Source organism: Pseudophryne corroboree, chromosome 12 (assembly GCF_028390025.1).
Source record: "Pseudophryne corroboree isolate aPseCor3 chromosome 12, aPseCor3.hap2, whole genome shotgun sequence".
NCBI classification, from domain to species: domain Eukaryota; kingdom Metazoa; phylum Chordata; class Amphibia; order Anura; family Myobatrachidae; genus Pseudophryne; species Pseudophryne corroboree.
In genome coordinates this window covers 127,817,927-127,843,622 of record NC_086455.1, presented here as the reverse complement: position 1 = coordinate 127,843,622, position 25,696 = coordinate 127,817,927, and the positions used below count along the sequence as shown (strand labels likewise).

The 25,696-nt window shown below is 45.4% G+C and overlaps 1 protein-coding gene across 1 annotated transcript in view; it reads right to left on the bottom strand.

The window, feature by feature from the left end:
- GALNT16 (polypeptide N-acetylgalactosaminyltransferase 16) overlaps positions 1 to 25,696 on the bottom strand; it is a 195,349-nt gene that overhangs the window by 127,617 nt on the left and 42,036 nt on the right. The window contains exon 2 of the mRNA XM_063948010.1: positions 654 to 829. Within this exon, the coding sequence (XP_063804080.1) occupies positions 654 to 829 (176 nt within the window). The remainder of the gene's footprint in view (positions 1 to 653; positions 830 to 25,696) is intronic.

Below are 25,696 nucleotides of genomic sequence, written 5' to 3'. Positions count from 1 at the left end.
CGTAAGGGAAATTTTATATATATATATATATACATATATGTATATATATATATATATTATAATATAATATATATATATATTATTTTTTTTAATCTCCGCCAAATCTAGACAGTCAGCCTTGTCCCAGCTGTAATTTTGCCTGTCCTGTGGTTTGATACTGCTGGATATGGGACTGTATTACTATAGAATTATATAAAGGGTGCTTAGACACTAGTATAACTTAAGTTCTAATGATTACGAGTGAAGTGGATCCTCTACATAATTATTTCTAACTTAACCAGTTTCCTGTGTCGGAGCAGTGGCAAATTACGGTTAATGCTTCATAATTAAAAAACGAAAATCCCATCTGTCTACAGATTCTCCTGATGACCTCATTGTTACAAAATAAATATTTTCCGTAACGGTCTGTTTTTACATTTGGGAGAAAACTACAGATGATCTCTGAAAGGCCACTGTTTCAGTAAGAGTTACTAGGAAATAAGTTATGTTCTATAGTGAATGTAAGCTTGCGCAGCTAGCGAATGTAATCTCCACAGTTGTTTGACATACGGCCAGAGAAATGGGGGTTAGAAACCCCTTCCCTGACCTCTACTCACTCCATAATGGTTCCCTTTTGCATACCCTTAGCGCACAATGTCATAGATCTGCTCTACCTGTAGTGTCTTGTATCCCGAATGGGCCGGTCACTGCTGAGCTTGTCACTTTCCAGCTGGTTGAAGGCGTGTTGACGGTAGGGATCTTCTCCAGCCTTCAGAAACTTTGAGGACAGATATAACTTCTCATCAAATCCATTCAGCTTCCCCTTCTCTGTTTGGAAGGCTGACGTCACCTGGAACAAAACCCATCTCATGAAACGTGCACTGACTCCATTTAAGCCAGCAAAGCCCTATACACACTCAGATATTTTTGGCAGATATAAACGGTGAAGCAACAGGAGAGATAAAAGTTTCTCCATTCTTTACTGTTTGTGCTCTAATAGCTGTGGTTTACAGGGAAATTGTGCCAGAATCTCACTGTGGTATCAGCTCAAATTCACACAAAAAAAAAAAAAAAACAACAGTTTTGCTAATTTAAACATTTCTATCCCATTGTTGTAGAGGGTTGGTATATTCCATCCAAATGTTTATGGTTACGGCTGTGATCACATCACTGAGCATCATTGCTGGGATGGAGAACCTGCTGTTTTGTAGCAAAAGACTGCTATGTTCTCCAGATGTGAGGGTCCATTGTATAATAAAGCACACAGGCAAGTATTTCAGGAAACTGGAGTCCTCCTTTAACCTCCATCTTATTATGTGAGCACACATTTACCCAGTTGGCAACATTTACACAGGGACGGATCTAGACTTTTCTTTAGGGGGGGGCGGTTTACTGTTTAATCTCGACTCCTCCCTCTACAGTCCCAACTCCTCCCATCCGCAATCCTAACTCCTCCTCTCTAAATTCTGACTGAACTTTTTGAGTGAGACTGAGATAGAGCTTTGTGATTGTTCTATGTACATGTGACTGTGCTATGGGGTAATTGCATTTATTAGCCCTAGTACCCACACACCAGCAAGTGAGGGGCAAATGCTCTGTAACCCTTGCTCTCCTGGCTCCTCTGTGCTGCTGTGGTAAAAGCTGCAGCACATCATTCTGCCTCAGGCTCTTCCCGGAGAGCTCTCTTCTGCTCAAAAGTGGGCGTGGCTATGACTGTTAGGGGGGGGCGGTCGCCCCCTTCGCCCCCCCTAGATCCGGCCCTGCATTTACAGGGATAATTAGATAATATTAAACTGGTGCAAATATAGCCATGACTCTGTACAGCTGGTCAACATTATATATTTATATGGGATGCGGTTATGTGACCGGCAGTCAGGAGACCGCAGTTTACAATACGGACGCCGGGATCCAACGCGCTCGATAGCCCGCCGGTCGGCATGCCAACAAACAGGGACTATTCCCACTCGTGGGTGTCCACGACACCCATAGGGGCTTAGTTGCGCTTGACCCCCCACCGGCCATCTCAAAGCCGAGATCCCGGCGTCGGTATGGTGACCTCACACAAACCTAACCCATTTATATCTTCATAACCTATAAACCTAGGACACAGGGGCTTATTAAGAGAGGAGGGGCACATGTTTAGTCTCCATCTGGGCCCCCTCCTCTCTAGTAGACAGCGGCAGACTCTGATGTGTAGATGGTGCACAGGACTCTGGGAAAATGTAGCGGCGGCCATTTTCCTGGCAATTTTCCCTACTGTGAATGCACAAAAAGCTGAGTCACTGTAACTGCCGCAGGACTCCGGGAAGTTAAGTATTTAAAAAATGGGTGCAGGCTATGCGGTGTGGGTCTCTCTGGACCCAGGTGCCCTTGTTCACAGCACACTCTGCACCCATTATATATAAGCCACTGCTAGGACAAATTAGAAAGAATTCAATGACACATGCACTTGTAAAGTATTAAAAAACACAAATTCAATTTATTAAAATAATAATACAGTATCATATACCCCACAGTCGACTGGACAGAAAACATATTAAAAACCCACAACATATAAAGTGCTATATAGTATGAGCTTTTGTATAAAACACCACTTCCCAGGAGGCCAATTCAAGGATTTGTCCATATAGCAGCAAATATTATGATGGTTCACTTGCGACTACAGCGCTGCAGTTTTATAACTCTGTGCACAGAGAGAATGTTCTAGCTGGAACTCTCACAGCATAGTGATAATAGAGGCTCTTTATCTTGCAGTGTCCATAGGTGCTACGCATATACATCTCCATATTAGGATGCTCCTGGCTGCTGGTTGAATCCTTTAAGCAAAGCTCTGGCTTGGGGCTCCAAATAGAAACGGATGGCAGAGACAGTTTCCTGCACATGCAGGTCGGCTCTCTGTCAGTAGTCCAGACACTGTAGTGACTGTAATGGAACGCGTTTCCCCGCCTTCATTCGCTCAATCAGTGGCTTCCTCAGAAATAAGACGTCTTATGTCTGAGGAAGCCGCTGACTGAGCACATTTATGTAACTATGTATACATATTATTGCAAAAAAACAGTATCCCAAACTCCGTTATTACAGTCCAGGTTATAAGGATATTCATGCTAAATAGAGCTCAGGTAACAATCTGGACTCATGGTAATCCTTAAAACCTGGACTGTAATGGTGGAGTATGGGCAAGGCCGGACTGGCCATTTGGCAATTCTGGCATATGGCAGAAGGGCCAATGGGTCTGTGGGCCTGTTCCCCCCGCCCGAACCGTGTGTTTCCATGGAAATGGGGGCATATCACGAGTCCACGCCCCCCTGACTGGCAGCACGCCCCCGTGTGTTGTGTTCACGTCCAGCCCCCCCCCCCCCCCCATAACTTACGCATGTGTGTTCACAATGGCCAGGGCTGATTCAGAGCCCCAGTCCATCCCTGCAGTATGGAAAACTCTGACCTAATGAAAGACACAGCCAACACCCCAGAAAGGTGTTTTACCATACCTCCCAACTTTGAAGGAGGAGGAAGAGGGTCCCCTGCGTGGCGAAGCTGGGCGTGGCTCAGCGCGGGAGGGGTGTGGCCTCTGAGTGGGCGTGGTAGAGTGCGACGGACTCGTTTGACATTTTGGGGGCGTGCCCAGCGCTCCTCGAGCAGCTGGGCAGACCCCTGCTCCCCTCCCAGCATTGAATAGATGCCGTGCGCGCGGCATCTATTCAGTGATCACCGTCTGCTTTGCAGAGCAGAGAAGCGGGTAATCAAAGCCTCCCCCAACTGCGCCCCCCTCCTGCCCGCGGGACACTGCGACTCGCGGGAGAGACAGCGGGACAGTGTCAGAATACCGGGACTGTCCCGCTGAAATTGGGACAGTTGGGAGGTGTGGTTTTACTGACACCCACATTAAGTAATTGTTGTTTACAGGATTTGAGACTCCTCAATATTCTGCTCTCAAATTTGTTCCTATTTATTTTCTAATTACATGAAACAGGCTAAATTAGGTAAATATGCTAAAGAGCATCAGACCTATAATAATGCAATATAGAGTAATTATAGAAATACATTGGGCTGTATTCCTACACCACTGTGGTAATACAAACATCACTGAAATCAGAGTAAATCTCACAATATAACAGCAGTCATTAGTAACAGCGTTCACACAGAAGATTTCAATAAGGCAAGCACTGAGCGCTCCAACCAAACTCATATACTGGCATCATTAACATGGCACCTGCGACTGTGGGCTCAGAGGGACAGAGAGACTGCGGTAAGCAATGATAAAAGGTTTCATTTAAATTATGTTGCAGAAAATTATAGTTTTACAAACTAGAAACTGACTGGTCCATTTAGTGGAGTTTATAAAAGATCATATAATGCAGCCCAGGTTGTTTCAGATAAAGAAAATGAAGTAGAAAAACAGGCGCAACATTCTGGTGTGACGGGTGAAAAGGATCATGTTTAGATGTACATGTATTTTATTATGTTTGGAGAAAACCTGTAAATGGCTAACCTTAATAAACGCTATTTTGAATACTATAATTTTCACCCTGTAACACAATGTATATTGCAAATCTGGCGATCGGCTGTGCGAATGGATTCTTCGTTAAATCCATCGCCCAGCACCAATTCTCTTTGTACCCGTACGACGCGCCTGTGCATTGCAGTGCATACGCATGCGCAGTTTTGCAGAGTTTTAACCTGATCGCAGCGCTGCAAAAGTTGCTAGCGAGCGATCAACTCGGAATGACCCACAATATTAGCTGGTATGTGGTTTGCAGTATCAGTCATCTAAAAGTAGACGGATTAAAAAGGGGTTGGGTATGCGGTACCGGTGGACAGGAGACAGCCGGTCAGCATACCGACGCTGGTATCCCAACAGTGGAATGCCGACGGGGGGGGGGGGGGGAGACACCGCCGGCCACATAACTGCAACCCTTAAAAAGTTAGCATACAGATGTGTCCTCACACATCATTGCTGTACGACAGCCTCTCTCAGAGCACCAGGTCCCGTGAGTCTCTGCTAGTGTGGGGAGTCTTTTTTGATGAAATGCATCTAGACTGTGCCCATTAATGTGACAAGCATAACATTCACATATCTGTGTGCGGATGAGTCTCTGAAGCTGTATACGGAGTGCTACAATGCAGCGGCCACGGCTTTTTTCGCCAAGACAAGTTCCGTTGTGCTCAGTCACACACAATATACAACTGTCACATATCATATAAATCAGCACAGTCTCCTGGTACTCCCTAGTCACATTGTGGCGTATTCCTGGCAAAAGACGCCTGACGCTAAAGTTATACGGGACCTGGGGCTCACTTGCGGCGAGTGGCATATTGAGGCTAGCTGTATGAGGAGGACACATCTGTAAATGATTGCAACGTGTATTTATATTGACAAACAGAAGGTATGCAGAATACATATTTATATAGCTATCTAGTTATAAATGGCAATCTTGTTTTTCTATTCATTAAGAACTGCTTTTTACTTCGAAATGTATTATATAATTCAGTGCTTTTCGACTCAAACTTCAAATACATCCAGCAGGTCATGATTGCAGGATTTTAACTCATCTATGCATTCTTAAAGAAATACAGAAAGCATGATCTGTTGGGGTGTTTGGGGATTGGAGTTGAAAGCCACTGATATAATTAGGTTCAGTATGAATTCCTGATCATAGCCGACCATAGGCATAGGCAAACTAGGCAATTGCCTAGGGCATTTTATATGCCTAGGGGCATCATCAGCTTCTGCGGATTAAAATGATATGCGACATGCCTATATTCTGTATGTAGCATTTCATATGCAGATACAGCCACAGTCTCGCACAGTATATTGGCATGCTGCATATCAGTTTAATCAGCAGAAGCTGCTTGTGCATCCTAGCCACATAGCAATGTAAATAAGATGCATTTTCATAAAAAAAGTGCCCGCGTTAGCATTGATGCAAGATTTGTGAGGACACGTGTATCCAAGCAGAGGCAGAGGTCACAGTGTTAGTGGAAGTGTGAGTGCTGTGTGCATGTGAGTGGGTTGGTTGTGCAGTAGTGTTCAGAATATGTGTAAGGAGCATTATGTGTGTCATGTAAAAATGCATTAATAATGTACAACATATGTGTAAAGGGCCACTATGTGTGTCATTAAGTGTATAAGGGCATTAATAATGTGCGGCATATGTGTAACAGGGTACTACTGTATGTGTGTCATTATGTGTATAGGGGCACTAATAATGTGCAGCAAATGTGTAGGGGGCACTATGTGTGTCATTATGTGTATAAGGGCATTAATAATGTGCGGCATATGTGTAACAGGGTACTACTGTATGTGTGTCATTATGTGTATAGGGGCACTAATAATGTGCAGCAAATGTGTAGGGGGCACTATGTGTGTCATTATGTGTATAAGGGCATTAATAATGTGCGGCATATGTGTAAGGGACATTATGTGTAAAAGGGCATTAATAAAGGTTGTCATAATGTGTAAGGTGCATTATGTTTATAAGGACATTAATGTGTCTCATATGTGTAAGGGGCATTACTGTGTGGAATTGTGTATAAATGCATTACTAATGTGTGGCATTATGTGTATAAGGACATTAATGTGTCTCATGTGTGTAAGGAGCATTACTGTCTGGAATTGTGTATAAATGCATTACTAATGTGTGGCATTATGTGTATAAGGTGCTCTACTATGTGGCATTGCAAATAGAAAGGGCACTACTGTGTCATCTAATGTGAATAAAGACCAATAAGGTGTGGTGTATTGTGAATAAGGAGCAATTCAGTGTGATGTAATGTGAATTAGGGGCTCTACTGTGAGGAGTAACGTTTATAAGGTAAAGTGATACTACTGTGGGATGTAATATGAATTATGGACACTATCGCAAGATAAAATGTGAATAAAGTTGCAGTACTGTGTGGCGTAATTGGAATTGGGGATACTATTGTGTGGCTATGGCCCTTCCCAGCAAGAAGATGCCCCTTTTGGGCTGTGCGTCAAATGTGCGAACTGTTCCTATTTAAAATATAGGGGGTACAAGGACTGCTATGGGTGAGGAGTGATGATGCTGGGAAAGAGGTGCAAGGTCAGAGGCAGAACCAGCGGTGGTGCTAGGGGGCACCAGCAAAAATCTTGCCTAGGGCATCATATTGGTTAGGGCCGGCTCTGTTCCTGATGGACAGCATACCGATGGTCTTGAATACAGACATCGACATCCCGGCTATTAAAATGCCGACAGCTCCGCAGTTAACCCCTACTTATCCTGTCCCCTACCTTAACCCTCCATTGTGGGTGTCTAACCCTCCTTTCCCAGCTGCCTAAATTTAACCCTCCCCCCTTGGTACCTAACCCCATCCTCCCCTTCTAAGTGCCTAAACCTAACCCCCCTCCTAATGGCTAAACCTAACTCTCCCCCCCCCCCCCCCACGTGGCAGGACGTGAGCGCGTCACGCTGAGAAGTTGTTCGGGATTCTCGCCATCAGTATTTTGACAACGGGAATACCACCTCTGTCGGCATTTTTATGTCAGTATTATGGCCGCCAGGCAGGATTCCGGTGGCGGCATATTATCCGTCAGGATCCCGCCCGGCAGCATTTTAACTGCATCCCATATAATTATATAATGCATGCTAAAACTGTAGAAAAGCAAGTGTATTAAGTGTATTAGAGGGGATTATCAAGGGTAAGTAATACCTCTTTTACACTCAGCTTTTGACTCTGGTTACACCTGGGTTAATCTAGGTCGTGGCTCAGTGTAAAAGGCTTTACCCTGGTCCAGTGCCTCGGGAATCAAACCCGTCTAGCTTGCAGGGTTGGTCCCGGGAAGAACCTAGGTCACGATGCAGTATAAACGGTAAACCCAGTAAGCCGGATCGATGTGACCAGAGACCCATTTATAGCATAGGAAAGCTAATAGATGATCTCATCGCCTAATGCCCGCACTGCACGCGTGACCACTGATGTCACCTACCCAGCAATAAGCCGGGTCCTGTCTGATCAGGGTACCAGCCGGGTCACATCTGGGTTGGAGATGGTTACATATTCCCGGGTGTGACCTTGCATTTTGGTGTAAAAGCGATTTAATATTACACTATTGGCTTCCACTACATTAGTGTAAAATTAGTAGCACAATATGTCAGAAACATTTTGATAAATGATATAAAGACAATTCGTTACCACTTTGACTGTTACCCTGTAGCCTACTACACTAGTACATACCCTCCAGTTGCCACGTGGCATTTATATATTAGAGCACATGCTATTAATATGGCCTTTACCAAAATATTGTTTCCATTAAACCCTTCAGTGGTATGCCCAGAAAATATTCGGGGCCAGCTACGCTATGCAGACTGGCAACCCCAGAAATTTTCCGGGGCACGCCACTGCTTCCCCTCTCTCCATCTTGCACTCCGCTCGGCCGGTGGACTTTGAAGAATGACGCAATCGCGTCATGACGTGATCGCGTAATTCCGCAAAACTACGCCAGCCGAGTAGAGTAAAAGGGAGGATTGGGGGGGGGTGAATTTCAGTGCTGACGGGCTAGTACCCGCCAGCAAATGCTACCAAGGGGATGGCCATTGGTGGGCCATTCATCGATGTTCACCATCGATAGATAACCTCGATGGTGTAAAACCATCTGGAATGGATCCATCGATGGTTTTACCCATTGATGGTCATCCCTGCTGTATAGAACAAATGCGGGACAGGGCTGTTTCTAGCCAATTTGGCTCCCAGTGCAAGATTTAAAAGTGCCATACACCGCAATGTCCTTGATGCTGTACATTAAATCCCCATTTTACACATTACGCAGGCAAGTGTCCCCATTTTACACATTACAACAGGCAAGTGTCCCCATTTTACACATTACGGCAGGCAAGAGTCCCCATTTTACACATTGCGGCAGGCAAGGGTCCCCATTTTACACATTACGGCAGGCAAGAGTCCCCATTTTACACATTAGGCAAGCAAGTGTCAAGTGTGGGGGAAGGAAGGGGGGGGGGGGGGGGGGAGAGAGAGACTACTTACATTTGAAGAGGTTCTTCCCGCTCTTCGGGCCACCTCTCAAGCCTCGCGCCGGCCGTTTCCTCCTTCTAATAGCTTGGCTCCCTCTCCTCTTGTCACCAGTACTCCGCTCGGGGGGTGGAGTTTCGTGGAATGACGCGATTGCGTCGTGACGTCACGACGCAACCGCGTCATTCTGCCACAAAACTCCGCCCCCCGAGCAGAAGTACTCGGGAAGAGGGAGGAGGGGGAAACAAGGACCCGCAAAGTGCCGCGGCGGGCGCCCCGTGCGGTTGCACGGCTCGCCCGCAAGAAACGGCACTGACCAGGGAGCATGGATTAGTGGGTGTCAGGGGGAGGAGCTAAGCTTCGTGCCTTTACACTTTGAGAAAAAAACAAAAAAAATCAGTAGCACTGAACCATCGATGGCAGGAAACCATCTGGTTCTCCCGCATCAATGGTAAAAGTATTTGACATCGGTCATAGACCATCGACGATTTTGAATCATCGATGGTTGATGGGCATCCCTAGCTACCCCTAGGCAACGAGCATTCCCCAAGGCAATGAGCATTCCCCGTGGCAACGAGCATGGATCCCAGAGCATAAAACGGCTGGCAAAAAGCATGACACAGCGCATGAAACCCCTGGCAATGCGCATGAAACCCTTGCAACGCAAAACCCCTGGCAAATGCGCATGAAACCCCTGGCAAATGCGCATGAAACCCCCGGCAATGCGCATGAAACCCCTTGCAATGCAAAACCCCTGGCAAATGCGCATGAAACCCCTGGCAAATGCGCATGAAACCCCTGGCAAAAGCGCAGGTAAAAATAAAAATTAAAACCTGCCCTGGAAGGTGTGACCACATTCATAAAAAGTCACCACTGAAGGGGTTAATGTGCACATTATTTTACATTTATTACCTCTTACACCTCACAAACCAGGGGCTTCTGCTGCAGAGACCAAGACTGCACAGTCATGGTCCAAGATACATATAAATCACTGTGGGCATGCAGCTCTATACTGTACATACCATAGCGTTAGATAACTCTCCAGTACAATAAAGGTTAATGGGTATCCTGTAAGTAAGAATACAGCTCTGGAAAGGTTTCAGCAGTGACAGGTTATACACTATAATATTTGACCCAGTGATTTGTTCTTTTAATATCTATGCAGTGTTTCCTGTAGAGTGTAAGGCTGGGTACACATTACAACGACCCGGATTGTGGCTGATGGGAAGAACGATGTAAAGATACATTGGTCAGCTGTACACACAAAATTATATAGCACACAACCACGCAATATATCATTCAGTAGCAGAATCCAGGAGCATGCTGTCGTCCGCCGGGTCATCACATCTGACGTGCAGAACATCAGATGTGACGTCGCTGATGACCCACAGAAGTGTGCAACTGAGCTTCCACACTAGACAATGTGGATGTCGTCGCTCAGTTCCGCGATATCGGACAACATATCATCTAATGTGTACAAACTCTAAAGGCTCATACACACTAGAAGACATGAAAGATGAACAATGTGGAAGATGAGTGATTTTCCTTGAACTCCCTGACAAACCAGATTGAGTGAACACACTGAGCGATTTTACAAACGATCTGAACGACGAACGATCTGCTCTGCTGGGATTGAGGGGATTGAGCTGCATGCATGGAAGACTGACGACCTGCTTCAAAAGAGAGCGGGTGCGCGCATCGTTCATCAGTCGCTGTGTACACACTAGATGATTTGAATGATAGATCGTTGAAAACCGGCGTTATCGCTCAAATCGATGGAAAAAAGTCTTCTAGTGTGTATGGGCCTTTAGACTTACAAGCAGGTTTGTGTTTACACCTGGTTTCACCCCTGTATTCTCACTGCCATACTGGTATGTAGCAGTTCTGGGATTTTTTCTTGGGTACAATTTGTTAAACCCTCTATGAGAATACACCTGGTATCTTTGTTAAGGCCTTGACAAAGAACCCAATCGTATTGAAACGCGTTGGAAAGGAGGCTGGGGGGAGGAGTGCTGATTCCAACCAATGGGATTTGGAGCTTACAGAGACGCCTGATATTTGACATCTATGCTCTTTTGTCTGCTAAAACTCTTAGTAGACCACTCACCGAGTGAGAGTCCAGTACTACTGCCACTGTCTGTGTTTTATTGTTTTATCGCTTGTATTAAACTGTATTACGCTATTTCCGGACCATTCTGTTTTATTTGAGGACTGGTTGCGTGATGAATCCAAGGTGGGATTTACCCTCTCAAAACCAAACGCTGTTTTGTCTACTTCATACGTAGACCCCTCCGCAGGGTAGGAGTCCTCATTATCATTGTGACATTATTTGTATAGAAACAGAATATATTGCTCTATGAGGTGTGTTGTCTGTTTTCTTTAAGGATTGGTGTGGAAGACATCTGCTTTGTTTTACTTGATTTCAAATCCAGTGTTCCAGGGGAATCAATCAAGCGCCAGGGGAATCTGCATTGATCATTGTGTTTGTATATACTGTATAACAGTATACTTACACCTATTAGAGCTGTAACGTTTGTAAATAGTTATTGGGTTAAACAGTCATACCTTTAGTTCCAACTCCATAGGGTACGACTTCCGTAACCATGGAAATGTTTACTTATGCATTTCCTGTAAATGATTATAGCCAAGCAGCATTATAATCTAAAGTTAATTCAACTGGGAAAGAGCTATTCCGAAACAACCAACTTTAATTTGGTTGGTTGGTTGGTTGGATTCTAGGAAACATTTATAAAAAGAAACCAACAAGGACAATTTGTGCTCACATGCATGATTTCATCCAGAGTAAAGTTACCGGATAAAATGGAGATTTACTATAGGTTTGAATTTTGCTCCAGGCAGCTTACATTATAATAATTTGCTTCTTTTGTCCAATCATGTTAGAAGACCTATTTTTCTATTTTATTTTGTCCAGTACATGTCTTCAGGAAAATGATCCCATGCTTTTACAAACATTTCCAGTGCCGTTTTAGGCAGAAAAAAAATGGAAAAGAAGACTCTTCTTGGGGGGCACTCTTATATGTATAAATAGTGTAAATACAGTATGTACTTATTAAAAAGTAACTTTTATTCAAATGTACATATATGCAGAATAAACTTATGCATTTATTAAAAGTGGGTAGTGGAATCCTAGTGAAAAAAATTAAAATGATATATATATATATATATATATATATATATATATTAATTAATTAATTAGGATTCCACTACCCACTTATATTAAATGCATAAGTTTATTCTGCAGCTGGACAATGACAGCCTATGTCATTAAGAACTATCTTTAGCGTAAAGAAGAACAAGGAGTCCTGGAAGTGATGGTAGGACCCCCACAGAGCCCTGATCACATAATTGAGTCTGTCTGTCTGGGACGGGTCGGTATTGGATGCCGATGCATGGGATGCCGAATGCCAGTATACCGACTTCGGCATCCCGTGTGCCAGAACGCAGGCAGGGGTACGAGAGTGTCGTGGACACCCACAGAGGGAAAATCACCTACATCGCCGGTATTCCGGCGGCGGTATAGTACCCCTGTCGGGATCCCGGCGTCAGTATTGAGACAGCTGGGATCCCAACAAGCGGTATTTCAACCGCATACCGTCTGGGAGCACATGAAGAGACAGAAGGATTTGAGCAAGCCTACATCCACAGAAGACCTGTGGTTAGTACTCCAAGATGTTTGTCTTCAAAAGCTGTGTGCAAGTGTACCTAGAAGAATTGATGCTGTTTTGAAAGCAAAGTGTGGGCACACCAAGTATCGATTTGATTTAGATTTCTCTTCTGTTCATTCACTTTACATTGTGCCAATGGATAAAATTAAACTATTGACGCTTCTATTTTTGAAAGCATTCTTACTTTGCAGCATTTTTTCCACACTTGCCTAAAACTTTTGCACAGTATAATATACAATATTGTAATCCGCAGATTACATAGTTAAATAGATGTCAAATGGATAGAGGGCTCTGCTTGCATTCTAGTGGACACATAGGGTGAGATTCAATTGGCCATGGGGGTCATTCCGAGTTGATCGCTCGCTAGCAGTTTTTAGCAGCCGTGCAAACGCTATGCCGCCGCCCACTGGGAGTGTATTTTATCTTAGCAGAAGTGCGACCGGTTGTATCGCAGAGCCGCTACAAAAATATTTTGTGTAGTTTCAGAGTAGCTCAAAACCTACTCAGCACTTGCGATCACTTCAAACTATTCAGTTCCAGATTTTACGTCACAAACCCGCCCAGCGTTCGTCCAGCCACGCCTGCGTTTTACCAACCACGCCTGCGTTTTTCCCTGGCACGCCTGCGTTTTTCCGCACCCTCCCTGAAAACAGTCAGTTGCCACCCAGAAACTCCCACTTCATGTCAATCACTCTGCGGCAAGCAGTTCGACTGAAATACATCGCTAGACCCTGTGCAAAACTACATCGTTCATTGTGCCCGTACGTCGTGCGTGCGCACTGCGCCGCATGCGCATAACTGTCTTTTTTTAGCCTGATCGCAGTGCTATTCAGCTAGCGATTAACTCGGAATGACCCCCCCCCCCATCAGCCTACCATCATTTTGCTAGGCTGATCTCTGCTCACACCTCCTTAGGCTGTATGTAGAAATCAGTCTCTTAGCTTTAGCTTGCAGGCTGGAAGCTGAGGAGGAGGAGGGGTGGTAGGTTTGGTAGAAGAGATGGGTTTTGAGGGTATGTTTGAAAGCTGTGAAGCTGAGAGAGTGTCTGATAGAGCATGGGTGAGCATTCCAGACTACAGTAAAAGTATAGGGGAAATTCTGGAGGCATTACAGTACTGTAGTTACCAGAGATAATTGTAAAACATTCTAAATAAAACTGTAATAGTGGTTACATGTGTCTGTTTTGTTTTTTTTAAATGCTTCCTGGGTGACCTTTTCTGAAAATTACCAGATATTTGGCAGCATAGCAAGACACGTCCAGAGTCTGGACACATTGCTATAATGTTGCTTGTGTGATCCAGATTATGTCAAACCTCCCTAACCAATTCTACAAATCACAAATTCCTAGAGTATAAATTGTGAGTCAGGTTTCTAAGCAACACGGCCAGTGGTGGTCATTCCGAGTTGTTCGCTCTGTAATTTTCTTTGCATCGCAGCGATTTTCCGCTAATTGCGCATGCGCAATGTTCGCACTGCGACTGCGCCAAGTAAATTTGCTATGAAGATTGGTATTTTACTCACGGCATTACAAGGTTTTTCTTCGTTCTGGAGATCGGAGTGTGATTGACAGGAAGTGGGTGTTTCTGGGCGGAACTGGCCTTTTTATGGGAGTGTGTGTAAAAACGCTACCGTTTCTGGGAAAAATGCGGGAGTGGCTGGAGAAACGGAGGAGTGTCTGGGCGAACGCTGGGTGTGTTTGTGACGTCAAACCAGGAACGACAAGCACTGAACTGATCGCACTGGAAGAGTAAGTCTCGAGCTACTCAGAAACTACACAGAGAAGTCTTTTCGCAATATTGCGAATCTTTCGTTCGCAATTTTGATAAGCTAAGATTCACTCCCAGTAGGTGGCGGCTTAGCGTGTGCAAAGCTGCTAAAAGCAGCTTGCTAGCGAACAACTCGGAATGACCACCAGTGACTGCAAGTTCACCTCCTTCCTGTTAATGGATGCTCAGAAATAGCTCTGGAAAATGTAATTTCTTTCTGACAATGCAGGATGACAAGAATATCAGTAATAATGAGGTTTTTCCAATGCCATTAGCTGAGTAGACTTCGCTGGTTACTTTACATAGCCTGCGCTACTTCTCTGACCGTATGTCTATATTCTGTATTCCGAGATGTCAAAAGGCTTTATTCAGGTTTGGTAGCAAACCAAAAAAGTTAGCAATTGGTTAGCCATGTTGCACTGCAGGTGGGGCAGATGTATCATGTGCAGAGAGAGTTAGATTTGGGTGGGTTATATTGTTTCTGTGCAGGGTAAATACTGACTGCTTTATTTCTACACTGCAATTTAGATTTCAGTTTGAACACACCCCACCCAAATCCAACTCTCTCTGCACATGTTACATCTGGCCCACCTGCAGTGCAACATGGTTTTGCCCAATTGCTAACTTTTTTGGTTTGCTGATGAACCTGAATAAGGCCCAAAGGGCGCGATTTTCGGGAGCCTCCCGGCCATTCCGGGAGAATAGGCAAGTATGTTGTGGTTGCATCGCTGACTAAGTGGAGGCCCCCTTTCTCCGCAGCCTGGCATTATCTATGTCAAAGCAGCCGCGCGTGACATCACGCAACTGCCTGGCAAACAGTGCCGCCCGCCCCTGTTTTCCCTGCAACGCTGCGTCACAGCCCCCGACCGCCTCTGCATGTCAATCAGGCCGAGCCTTTTGCATCACCGAGATGCAATCGCATCTCACCGGCCCACGTACACACAGTGTGGGCCCTGTGCACTGGCACAAAACCCGGGAACGGAATAGGACCCAAAGTCTCATGGGTTTGGGGTCAGTTGAAAATGAAAATATTTAAATGAAATTTGTGAATAATGGGGGTCATTCCGAGTTGTTCGCTCGTTATTTTTTTTTCGCAACGGAGCGATTAGTCGCTAATGCGCATGCGCAATGTCCGCAGTGCGACTGCGCCAAGTAAATTTGCTATGCAGTTAGGTATTTTACTCACGGCATTACGAGTTTTTTTCTTCGTTCTGGTGATCGTAATGTGATTGACAGGAAGTGGGTGTTTCTGGGCGGAAACTGGCCGTTTTATGGGTGTGTGTGAAAAAACGCTACCGTTTCTGGGAAAAACGCGGGAGTGGCTGGAGAAACGGAGGAGTGTCTGGGCGAACGCTGGGTGTGTTTGTGACCTCAAACCAGGAACGAAACTGACTGAACTGATCGCAGATGCCGAGTAAGTCTGGAGCTACTCAGAAAGTGTCTATTCGCAATTCTGCTAATCTTTCGTTCGCAATTTTGATAAGCTAAGATTCACTCCCAGTAGGCGGCGGCTTAGCGTGTGCAAAGCTGCTAAAAGCAGCTTGCGAGCGAACAACTCGGAATGACCCCCAATGTTCATGTTTTGTTCAAATAGTTGCAGCAAACACAACATGCCCACTTGTTTGTCATTAGATACCAGAATGTCCAATGTTCTAAGCACCTTCAGTTAACTCAGAAATACACGACCCGTCACAACTATTTTGCATAAGCATACCTCCCAACATTTATGAATTGGTGCCTGGGACAACTGCTGGTGCCTGGCCTATATGAAAAGGGGCGTGGCTTTGTGGGAGTGCCGCGATTGCGAGCCACGCCCTCCATTTTCATCACTGAGGGGACATGCCCAGAGCTCTGTGAGCTGCTGGCATGCCCTCTCTCCATCTGTCTCCATTGATTAGACGCTGTGTGCATCTGCACAGTGTCTATTCACCGCTGGGACAGAAGCCTCCCAAACTGCCCCCCCCCCCTCCTCCAACACACTGCGGCCCGAGGGTGGGACAGCGGGACAGTCCCAGAAAAATGGGACTGTCCTGGAAAAATTGGGACAGTTGAGAGGTATGCAGATGCATTACAGAACCTGTCACTTTGCATAAAGGTGTAATCCCATTTTAACTAGAAAATAACACATTAGAGGAAATTTACTAAAGTGTAGTTTTATGATACAAAATTTATGTTTCAAAAGCTTAAAATGACCAGATTTACTAATGGCCCAACCACACAAAGACTGCTGGTTTAAAAACACTCTTTCCCCTTCTGTAACAGCACATTACTCAGAATCAGGCTGGGTCCTATAGGGGCCAAATAAATGATCTAACCTTCACACTTTGAGATGATGTCTGACCCTATGCGAATGTCACGTAACATACTCGGACTCCCTCTTACTGGACCTGGCACAGTCTCTTCATCCGCTGGGGCGCTCCCACTGGCTATTACAGTAAATAGACACATACTGAACCCGGGTTAGCTTGGCAGCCAATCCTAGCTTCAGTGCATGGCAGCCACCAACTGACTCTGGTTTCTCCCAATCACTGAAGGGCTAGCTTCCATCTGACCAGAGGCACCAATGAATGATCAGAGCACCTTATTTAAACCCCTCACTTGCATTTATTCATTTCCAGCACAATTTGTATTTCACCAGTGCCTGTGTTCCAATATCAGCAGCTCAGTTTCCTGATTCCTGAGTTTTGCTGTATCTGCTGACTGGTGTACACTCAAGTTCTGAGTACATCTGTTCCTATTCCCAGCTTTATTTTCTCCTAGCTTGTGTTTGACTGCAGTCATGTGCAGATCCCATTGCTAATAATCTCCAGTTTTTATGCTTTTCATCTTCATTTCCAATACCTGCTACCTACCACTAACACCCTGCAGGGTGCATGGTATCCAGTCTCTAGGTTGACAAGACTTAGGTTGACAGTGTCTAGGTCGACCACTATATGTTGACTAACTAGGTCGACAGGGTTTCTAGGTCGACATGAGTTTTTAAAAAAAAATCTTTTTTTAAACTTTTCATAGTCTACTATCCACATGGACTACGATTGGGAATGGTAACCTGTGCTGAGTGCAGCGGTAGCGGAGTGAGGCACCTTGCCCGAAGATGTGAGGGGACGCGGTGTACTAACTGGGGTTCCCGGTCACTATACAGTGAAAACGACACCAAAAAAGATTAAAAAAAACTCATGTTGACCTTTTGCCCTGTCGACCTAAAGACCCTGTTGACCAAGGATCCCCGTTGACCAATTTTCGTCGACCTAAGTGTGGTCGACCTTCAATACCACACCCAGGGTGTACATCCATTACCTGTATGTATTACCACTTTTAACCTGCAGAGTGCACAAACTATACCTGTGTGTGTATATCACTCATCACCAGTAGGGGGCCTACCCTCGCCAGTGAGCACTCCTGTACACTTGACTGCAAGGTCTTCTGGCAATCATCTGGTTAAATTGCAGGACAGGATATTTTAGCACTTCATCTTAACTTTCATTCCTGTTCAGTTTAGCTCCTGTGATATTACTGAATTACCTAACTTTGTTCACTCCAGCCCCAACCAGTCTTTCCCAGTGCCCAAACAAAACATATTTTGACAGCAAAGTAGCACTGCGCTCTGCCTGGCACCTCTGACCAGCAGGTACCAGGGTTAAAATATAGTGCTAGTTCTTATGGCACTACAAGTGCCAGAAAGCATATGGGCAACAATGCATACAGTACTACAATTGTTGGTCAGTTTGGTGTAAAAATAAAGCATCTGCACCCCCCCCCCGATTGTTATAAAGAATAAACTGTAACCCATGGTAGATGTGGGGGACTAATCATTTTAGGCATTAGTGACATTACCTAATTTGCTACAGCAACAGTTAAATTATATGCAGCAGCATAATATGGGGTGATCAGGGGAACCAGGTGCCTTCAGCCTTCTCCAAACCCACAATCACAAACATCATAACGTATTAAGGGGTATATTCAATTGACGTCGGCGTTGAAGTCGGCAGTTTTCGACTTTTTTTTAGGTCGGAAGGGGTTCCAACCTATTCAATATTTTCGACAAGTTGAGAAATTTGACTTGTCGAAAAGCATGTGGATCGGCGGAATAGCTGTCGATCCACATGCTTGTGTCGAAAACATCTCAGTCTGACATAAATAAATGTCGGACTGAGATGTGGGACCCAGAGGAGGAGAGGGGGGAGAGCCGCAGGGAGACGGGGGACAGCCGCGGCCATACAGGGGAGATCAGCGCCACAGCACTGCAGGAGGATGTGTCACAGCCACGCCACTCACGGCAGCGTCCACCCTGCTCCAGCAAGTGAGGTCACACTTGCTGGAACCGGGTGGACACTGCCGTGAGGTCGGGCGGCTGTGCCACATCCTCCTCCTGCAGCGCTACTGTAGCGCTGATCTCCTCTGTCTGCCTGAGGCTCCCCGCGTCTTCCCCCCCCTTCTCCTCCTCTGTGTCCCTCATCTCAATTTCACTTGAAAAAGTCGAATTGAGAAGAGATTGAATAGGGGTTGTCGGATCCATTCTGACAAATGCATGTCGGAATGGATCCGACGCTAATTGAATATACCCCTAAGATCTATGCTAGAAGCACAATATGAGCACTGTTTTTGCACCAGCATTTCAAAAGCACTTGCACAACAACCTCATGTCAGTAGTAACTAATGTAATAAAGAAATTCAGCAAACTGGCACAAAGGACTCCCTGCTAGAGACAGTGAAAAAGATATCACCAATTCACAAAGTCTGTCCTGATGAGAATGATGCAAAATGGTTTTTGGAGGATGAAATGCAATCCAATTCACCAATTTATTTACAGGAAAATGGAGAATACCTGAATTGCCCTATAATACTTACTAATATGTTGAACCCTCCTTTTTGTTACAATTTTACCTTTTCATTTACGTGTCTCACTTCGGAGATTTGTAGTCCACCATCCTACTCACCACTACCACACTTCTTATTGGTATAAAAGGTTTCCTTTGTGTTTAGCGCAAAGGGGGTCATTCTGACCTGTTTGCACGCTGCTGTTTGTCGCAGTGGTGCAAACGGGTCGGTTCTGCTCCTGCATGGCAGCCGCAATGCGCACGCGCGTCGTTGCCATCACTGGGCAACGACCAGAGGAATGAAGAAAGCAATCGCTAGCGCGATCGCAAGAAGATTGACAGTAGGAAGGCGTTCCGGGGCGGCAACTCGCCGTTTTCTGGGAGTGGTGAGTCCAACGCAGGCGTGTCCAGGCGTTTGGAGGGCAGATGTCTGACGACAATTCCAGGACCTGCATCGCTGGATCGATCGCACAGGGTAAGTTACTGTTACCCTGGTCTAGTTCCACACAAAACTTTTTTTGCATAGCAGGGCTGCACAAGCGTTCGCAGCCTTGCTATGCAAAAAAGCCCTCCCCCATGGGTGGCGTTGAGTTAATCGCACGGGCAGCAAAAAGTTGCTACGTGCGATCAACTCGGAATGACCCCCAAAGTTTGGAAACTATTACCAGAGCTGCAACTAAGGGGGTTTAAAGGGGCACATGGGTGCCGGATTTGAAGGGGTGCCGAGAGCCCCGTCTGACTCCTCCAGTCAGCTGTACCTCCTCCCCCTGCCCTGGACTTGGGGTCAGTGGCGAATCCATAAATTGTGCACTACCAATCTAGCACTGGCGATAGCAACACGCGGGGCCGCGCATCGCTGTCGCCGGCACCCCTACACACGGAGCGATGTGTTCTTAATTTCTGAGCAATCTAGTCAGATTGCTTAGAAATTAAGTGAACATCAGCGGCCAGGCAGTGCGGATGGAGACTGCAAAGCTGTGTGTTCTTGAGAGAGCACCGGATCCCGGAAGTTCCGCGGACACCGGCGGTCCTGGTCTGCGCTCAGCTGGGTGTGCAGGCTTGCACGCACCAACACCAGCCTTATCCAGCAACAGGGATAGGGCCACCAGACGGCGCATAAAACAGCGAGTCCGCAAACACCGCTCACAAGGAGGTGAATGGATAGCAAGAATGGGGGTAAGTTTATGTAACTGGAGGGCATGGGATGCCACCCCTACCCCAGAACATAAGACCACCAACATCACATTTCACATTCGGATCACACTTCAACTCAAAGCCTGCTTGCACTAAATATCAAACTGGCACAGAGACTTCTAGCCTCATTCACCTGGACATAAGACTTTAATAAGATTATTAGAAGAACTCACAATCCCTCGCAATATTACATGTGTATACTGTGCTATATTACAAACAGTAAAATGTACAAAGGGTATTACTACTGTGTAGCACAAGATGTATAAGGGATACTAATGTGTGGAATAATGTGCTATAAAAGTTCATTACTACTGTGGCATACGGATATTGTTAATAAGGGGCTCTATTGTGGGACGTGGTGTAATTAGTTTTTTTTTTTTTTTTTTTTTTGGGGGGGGGGGATTGGCGGGCTGTATTACATTTTCATTTTTTTTTACACATTACAGTTCCTGAAATATTTGAACCGTAAAGTCTTTTATGTCCTGGGAGTGAAACTGCAGTCACAGTATGTATAGAAGGACTGCAATACACCATACCTCCCAAAAGAAAGTTGGGAGGAGGCATACAGATGCATTCCCGAAAATAGGGGGCGTGGCCTTGTGGTTAGGGGGTGTGGCCTCTCACAAGTGCTGCGATTGCAGGTCATGCCCCTGTTTTCACGGCTGTTGGGGGGCATGATAAGCGCTCTGTGCGCTGCTGGCATGCCTCCTGTCCCTCTTCCCAAGTGAACAGACGCTGTGAGCATGCGCACAGCGTCTATTCACCGCTGCTCTGCTTAGCAGATCAGCAAGTAAGAAAGGGTCTCCCAACTGCGTGGGTGGGACTGTCCTAGAAAAACGGGACTATCCCGACAAAATCAGGGCAGCTGGGAGGTATGATATACTAAAGAGTAATACCCCCGTCACAATGCAATCCTGGGTCCAGACCAAGTCACTGAACACGGGTTTCAAGCCACGTCACAGCGGCTTGAAACCCCTTCACACCACAGGCTGGACCAATGTTCTTTCCAGGGTTTCTCCTCTGAGGCTCTTGGAGATGACATCTTCTTCAAGCAACAGTGAGCCAGCACTCCATAGGGGTTGAGTAGGATCTGGCTCGGATTACCCGCTCACACTCGCCTATAACCCGGGTCCTTCCTGGACCAACCCGAGTTACTGGACCTCTGTTATTTTTCAGGGAACCTTTCACACAGAGACACGACCCGGGTTAACCTGACAATAACCTGGGTTGAATTGGTAGTGTTAACGGCTTATATTATACTATATTTTATTACACATGTATGAAAATGGAAATGCAGTATATCACCAGCTCCAAATACGCATTACACGTATTGATACAACAATGACAGGTTTATCTATACAGACTACTGCTGTATACTGCACAGAGCAATATAACTTGCAAACACACAAGTCACTGAACTTTGCTGGACCACGCACACAGTGTGATCACAACACTCTTCAGCTATTTCCATCACAGACAGATCCCCAGAGTTCTGCGGTGCACCCACACAGTCACTGGTGGTTCCCCGGTGGGCCTGCAGTGCACAGTTTGGGAATCACTGGGGTAATATAAAATAGTCTTGCTTATAGGACTTATATACCTCCCAAAACTTTAAAACGGAAGATAAAAATATGCTCTGCTTTTTTTAAATATTTTATTACTTATGAAAAATGTAAAGAAAAAAAAACACACCCCACCCAAATCTAACTCTCTCTGCACAAGTTATATCTGCCCCCCACCCCCACCCCCACCCCCTGCAGTGCAAATGGTTTTGCCCAACTGCTAACAAATTTGCTGCTGCGATCAACTCTGAATTAGGCCCTTTGTGTCCTGCTTCTCCACATGTTCAGGACATTATAAAGTTAAATGTTCTTTCGATCTATTCTTTTTTTTTTTTGGGGGGGGGGGGAGGGATGTTTTAATAAAATTGCAAAATCACAAACATTAAAAAGAAAGTTCTGGTGAAATGTCACAAATGGTTCAATTAAAACACATCTCTCATTTCTCTTCTGGCCAAATAGTTTCTTAGTTGAATCACTGTGGGGTTGAGCCCTTATCCTTCTAAGCAGATGTTGCTGTATGCGGCATTCGGACTCACAGCTGTGCTGAGCCAATCCGCACACAGATTAACTATGGAATGTCTGTTTCAATTGCTAGTAGATTCTATCATCGATTCTGTGTGAAGTGTGTGTAATATATACATACAGTATATAACCAAGTGAAACATTTTAGATGAAGATCATTATTAAAGTAGGCTGCACATTTTCTCTGGCAGATAGAATGACTCAGTGATGAAAGGGAAGACTAAAGCTAGATTTAATGTTTCTTGAGCTGGGTACACGCCTATACAATCGCAGGGCAGTTCATTAAATTTCGACCTATTGGTTCGATATCGGCAGAGTGTATGTGCGCACCTTCGATCGTGTTTTCCCGGAAGACACCCTGTTGAATCTGACAGTTGGATCTATTGTACTGCTTAATATTCAACCATTTCAACAGGGCCAGATCAGACCAAAAGAGCAGTCAGAGCCAGTACCCCGGGCCCTCCATTTTTGGGGGGGCCCGCCAGACGGAGCACCTCTGCCCCAGCTCTGAAGCGGTCGTCTTTCCTCTCCAGCCTCCACCGCCAGCAGTAGCGGAGGCTGGAGATTACAGAATCAGTGAGTCGCCGCGCTGCTTGAGAGCAGTGGGAGGGAAATGCCGCACACACTGCAGCTATGAGAGGGTGGAGTGGTTAATTACATGGGTCTACTGCAAAGAATTGGAAGAGTGCGTACGGTGGTACAGTTATTTTTACAAGTATGATTGTATAGATGTGTACATGCGTTTCGGCACAGTGGTCAGGACTTCTGAACATGAGAACAGTTGAATGAACCATTGCATTGCCAGTTTGATTGTACAGGTGTGTACTCAGCTTTACACAAGTGATCTTGCCATAGCAGATATAACCAGATATACAAATAAACTTGTATATGACGGTAATGAAAGATTCCCAAAAGCTATTTATCTTTTAACGTCTGCTAGGCAGCCAGTAAAAATCAAGTAAACTGTACAGAACCATGCAGTCATGCAAAGAATCAAAAAGAGATTTACTAAAATATTATCCCTAAAGGCGTGGTACTGGACATTGCAAATCTTAGTGAATAAAATGTGTTACTAAGCACGGTACTTTGTTATGTCACTATAGTTATGGCTGCTCAGCTGTACTTTATACAAGACTTTATTACTACGTAACATTGTGAATGTTAATATCTATTATTACCAGTTTCTTATATAGCGCAGCATATTCTGTTGCACTTTACAATTAGGACAACAGTAATAGAGCAACCCAGGTAATAACAGACAGACGTAGAGATAGGAAAAGCCCTGCTGGCAAGTTTACAATCTATAGGGAAATAGGCATTGACACACCAGGATAGATGCATAATGGTCCACCAGATTGCAAAGGTTCTTAATGAGCTTTATGATACACACAGCAATGAGACTGAAAAGGCAGAAGGTGTTTGTGGGTGTCAACTGACTGTTTTCAGGGAGGGGGTTGGAAAAACGCAGGCGTGTCCATGCGTTTGCAGGGAGGGTTCCTGACGTCAATTTCGGTCCAGGACAGGCTGAAGTGTTTGCAGCGGCTGAGTAAGTCCTGGGCTACTCAGAGACTGCACAAAATCTTTTTGTACAGCTTTGTTACACATGCGTTCGCACACTTGCAAAGCGAAAATACACTCCTCTATGGGCGGCGGCTATGCGAACGCAGGACTGCAAAAAAAAAAAAAAAACCTAGTAAGCGAACAGGTCTGAATTAGGCCCAATGAGAGCATGAGTTTTTGCTGTGTCTTGTGTAAGATATGGTTGTATTTTGGATAGGTTTCTTAGATGTATGTAACACGATTTTGAGACAGATTGAATGTGGGGAACAAAGGACAGTTCGGAGTCAAGAATGACACCTAGGCAGCGAGCTTGTGGGGTAGGATTGATTGTTGAGTTATCAACAGTGATAGAGATATCAGGTTTGTAACTATTATTGGCCGATGGAAATATAATTAATTCTGTTTTGGAAATATTAAGCTTGAGGTGGCGAGTTGTCATCCAAGATGAAATGGCAGAAAGTCATTCAGTGCCTTTTCAGGGTTGTGCACTTTTGGTCATTCCCCTATTTGTAGTAAATAGGAGGTGCATGTCCCTGAGATCATCAACCTGATCTGAAGCCAATCGCACTTTGACCCACTCTGCTGCAGAGAATGAACTATCCAGTACTTTACAATGCATCCTGTCTTCAGTATGTGTCTAGAAGAGGACTAAATGGATTGTAAAACTTCTTTCTGAGCTGCAGTAAAATCAATCACATACCTGATGGCTTTCTGTCTTCAGGTAATGGGTGGAATCCCTAGAGAAACACCACTTATTTTCTACACAGGTTTTCATTAAGGCGTATAAAGGTTTTAACTAGAAGACTGTATTGTTGAATGCTGATGAGATTAACGTGGTGGGTGAGATTACCAATTTATACCTCAGGGTTTCTGCAGTGTTGCAAATCTTTATGTAATATCAGCCTATAGACCAGGAGTCTGATGGCAGTGTAGGCCTAGAGTTATCACAAGGTATTACTGGAAAGAAACAGGAAAATGACGTGCTCACCAAGGGGCTTGCTGCACCCGCCCCTCCCCGCTAGGATCCCGGCGTCGGCATGCTGCTGGGATCCCGGTGTTGGTATGCTGACCGGAGACCATCGGTCAGCCATACCATACCCCAGAGTGGGTGGAATTCATGTGACCAGTGGTCAGCAGACCGACGGTCACATGACCTCCCCCCAAATCCCGCCCCCTCGCTATCCCGATGGTCGGCATACCACGACACCCATAGAGTGGGAATAGAACCCGTCCACCGAGCCCGCAAGGGGCTTGCTGCACTCGCCCCTCCCCTCCGGGATCCCGGCCTCGGTATGCTGACCGGCGGTCAGGAGACCATCGGTCAGCCATACCACACCCCTCAGAGCATGCCTGTAGCCGAGTTAGCAGTGTTTAAGTACAGGGTAAATACAGCAAAAAATATACAAAAAAACCCAAACAAAAACACATAGCAAATGCAAAACATTACTATAATGCCACAGGATCGGCAGAGAGAAAACGTTGGCATGAAACATTAAAGACAGGCACGACAGACCGGAAAATAACATTTAAAACAAAAGATGAAAGAATGAAGCTTTACCAAATGTATGAAGAACAAATTCAGAATAAGCCATGACAGGGAAAAGACCAAGAGAGTGGACAGACAT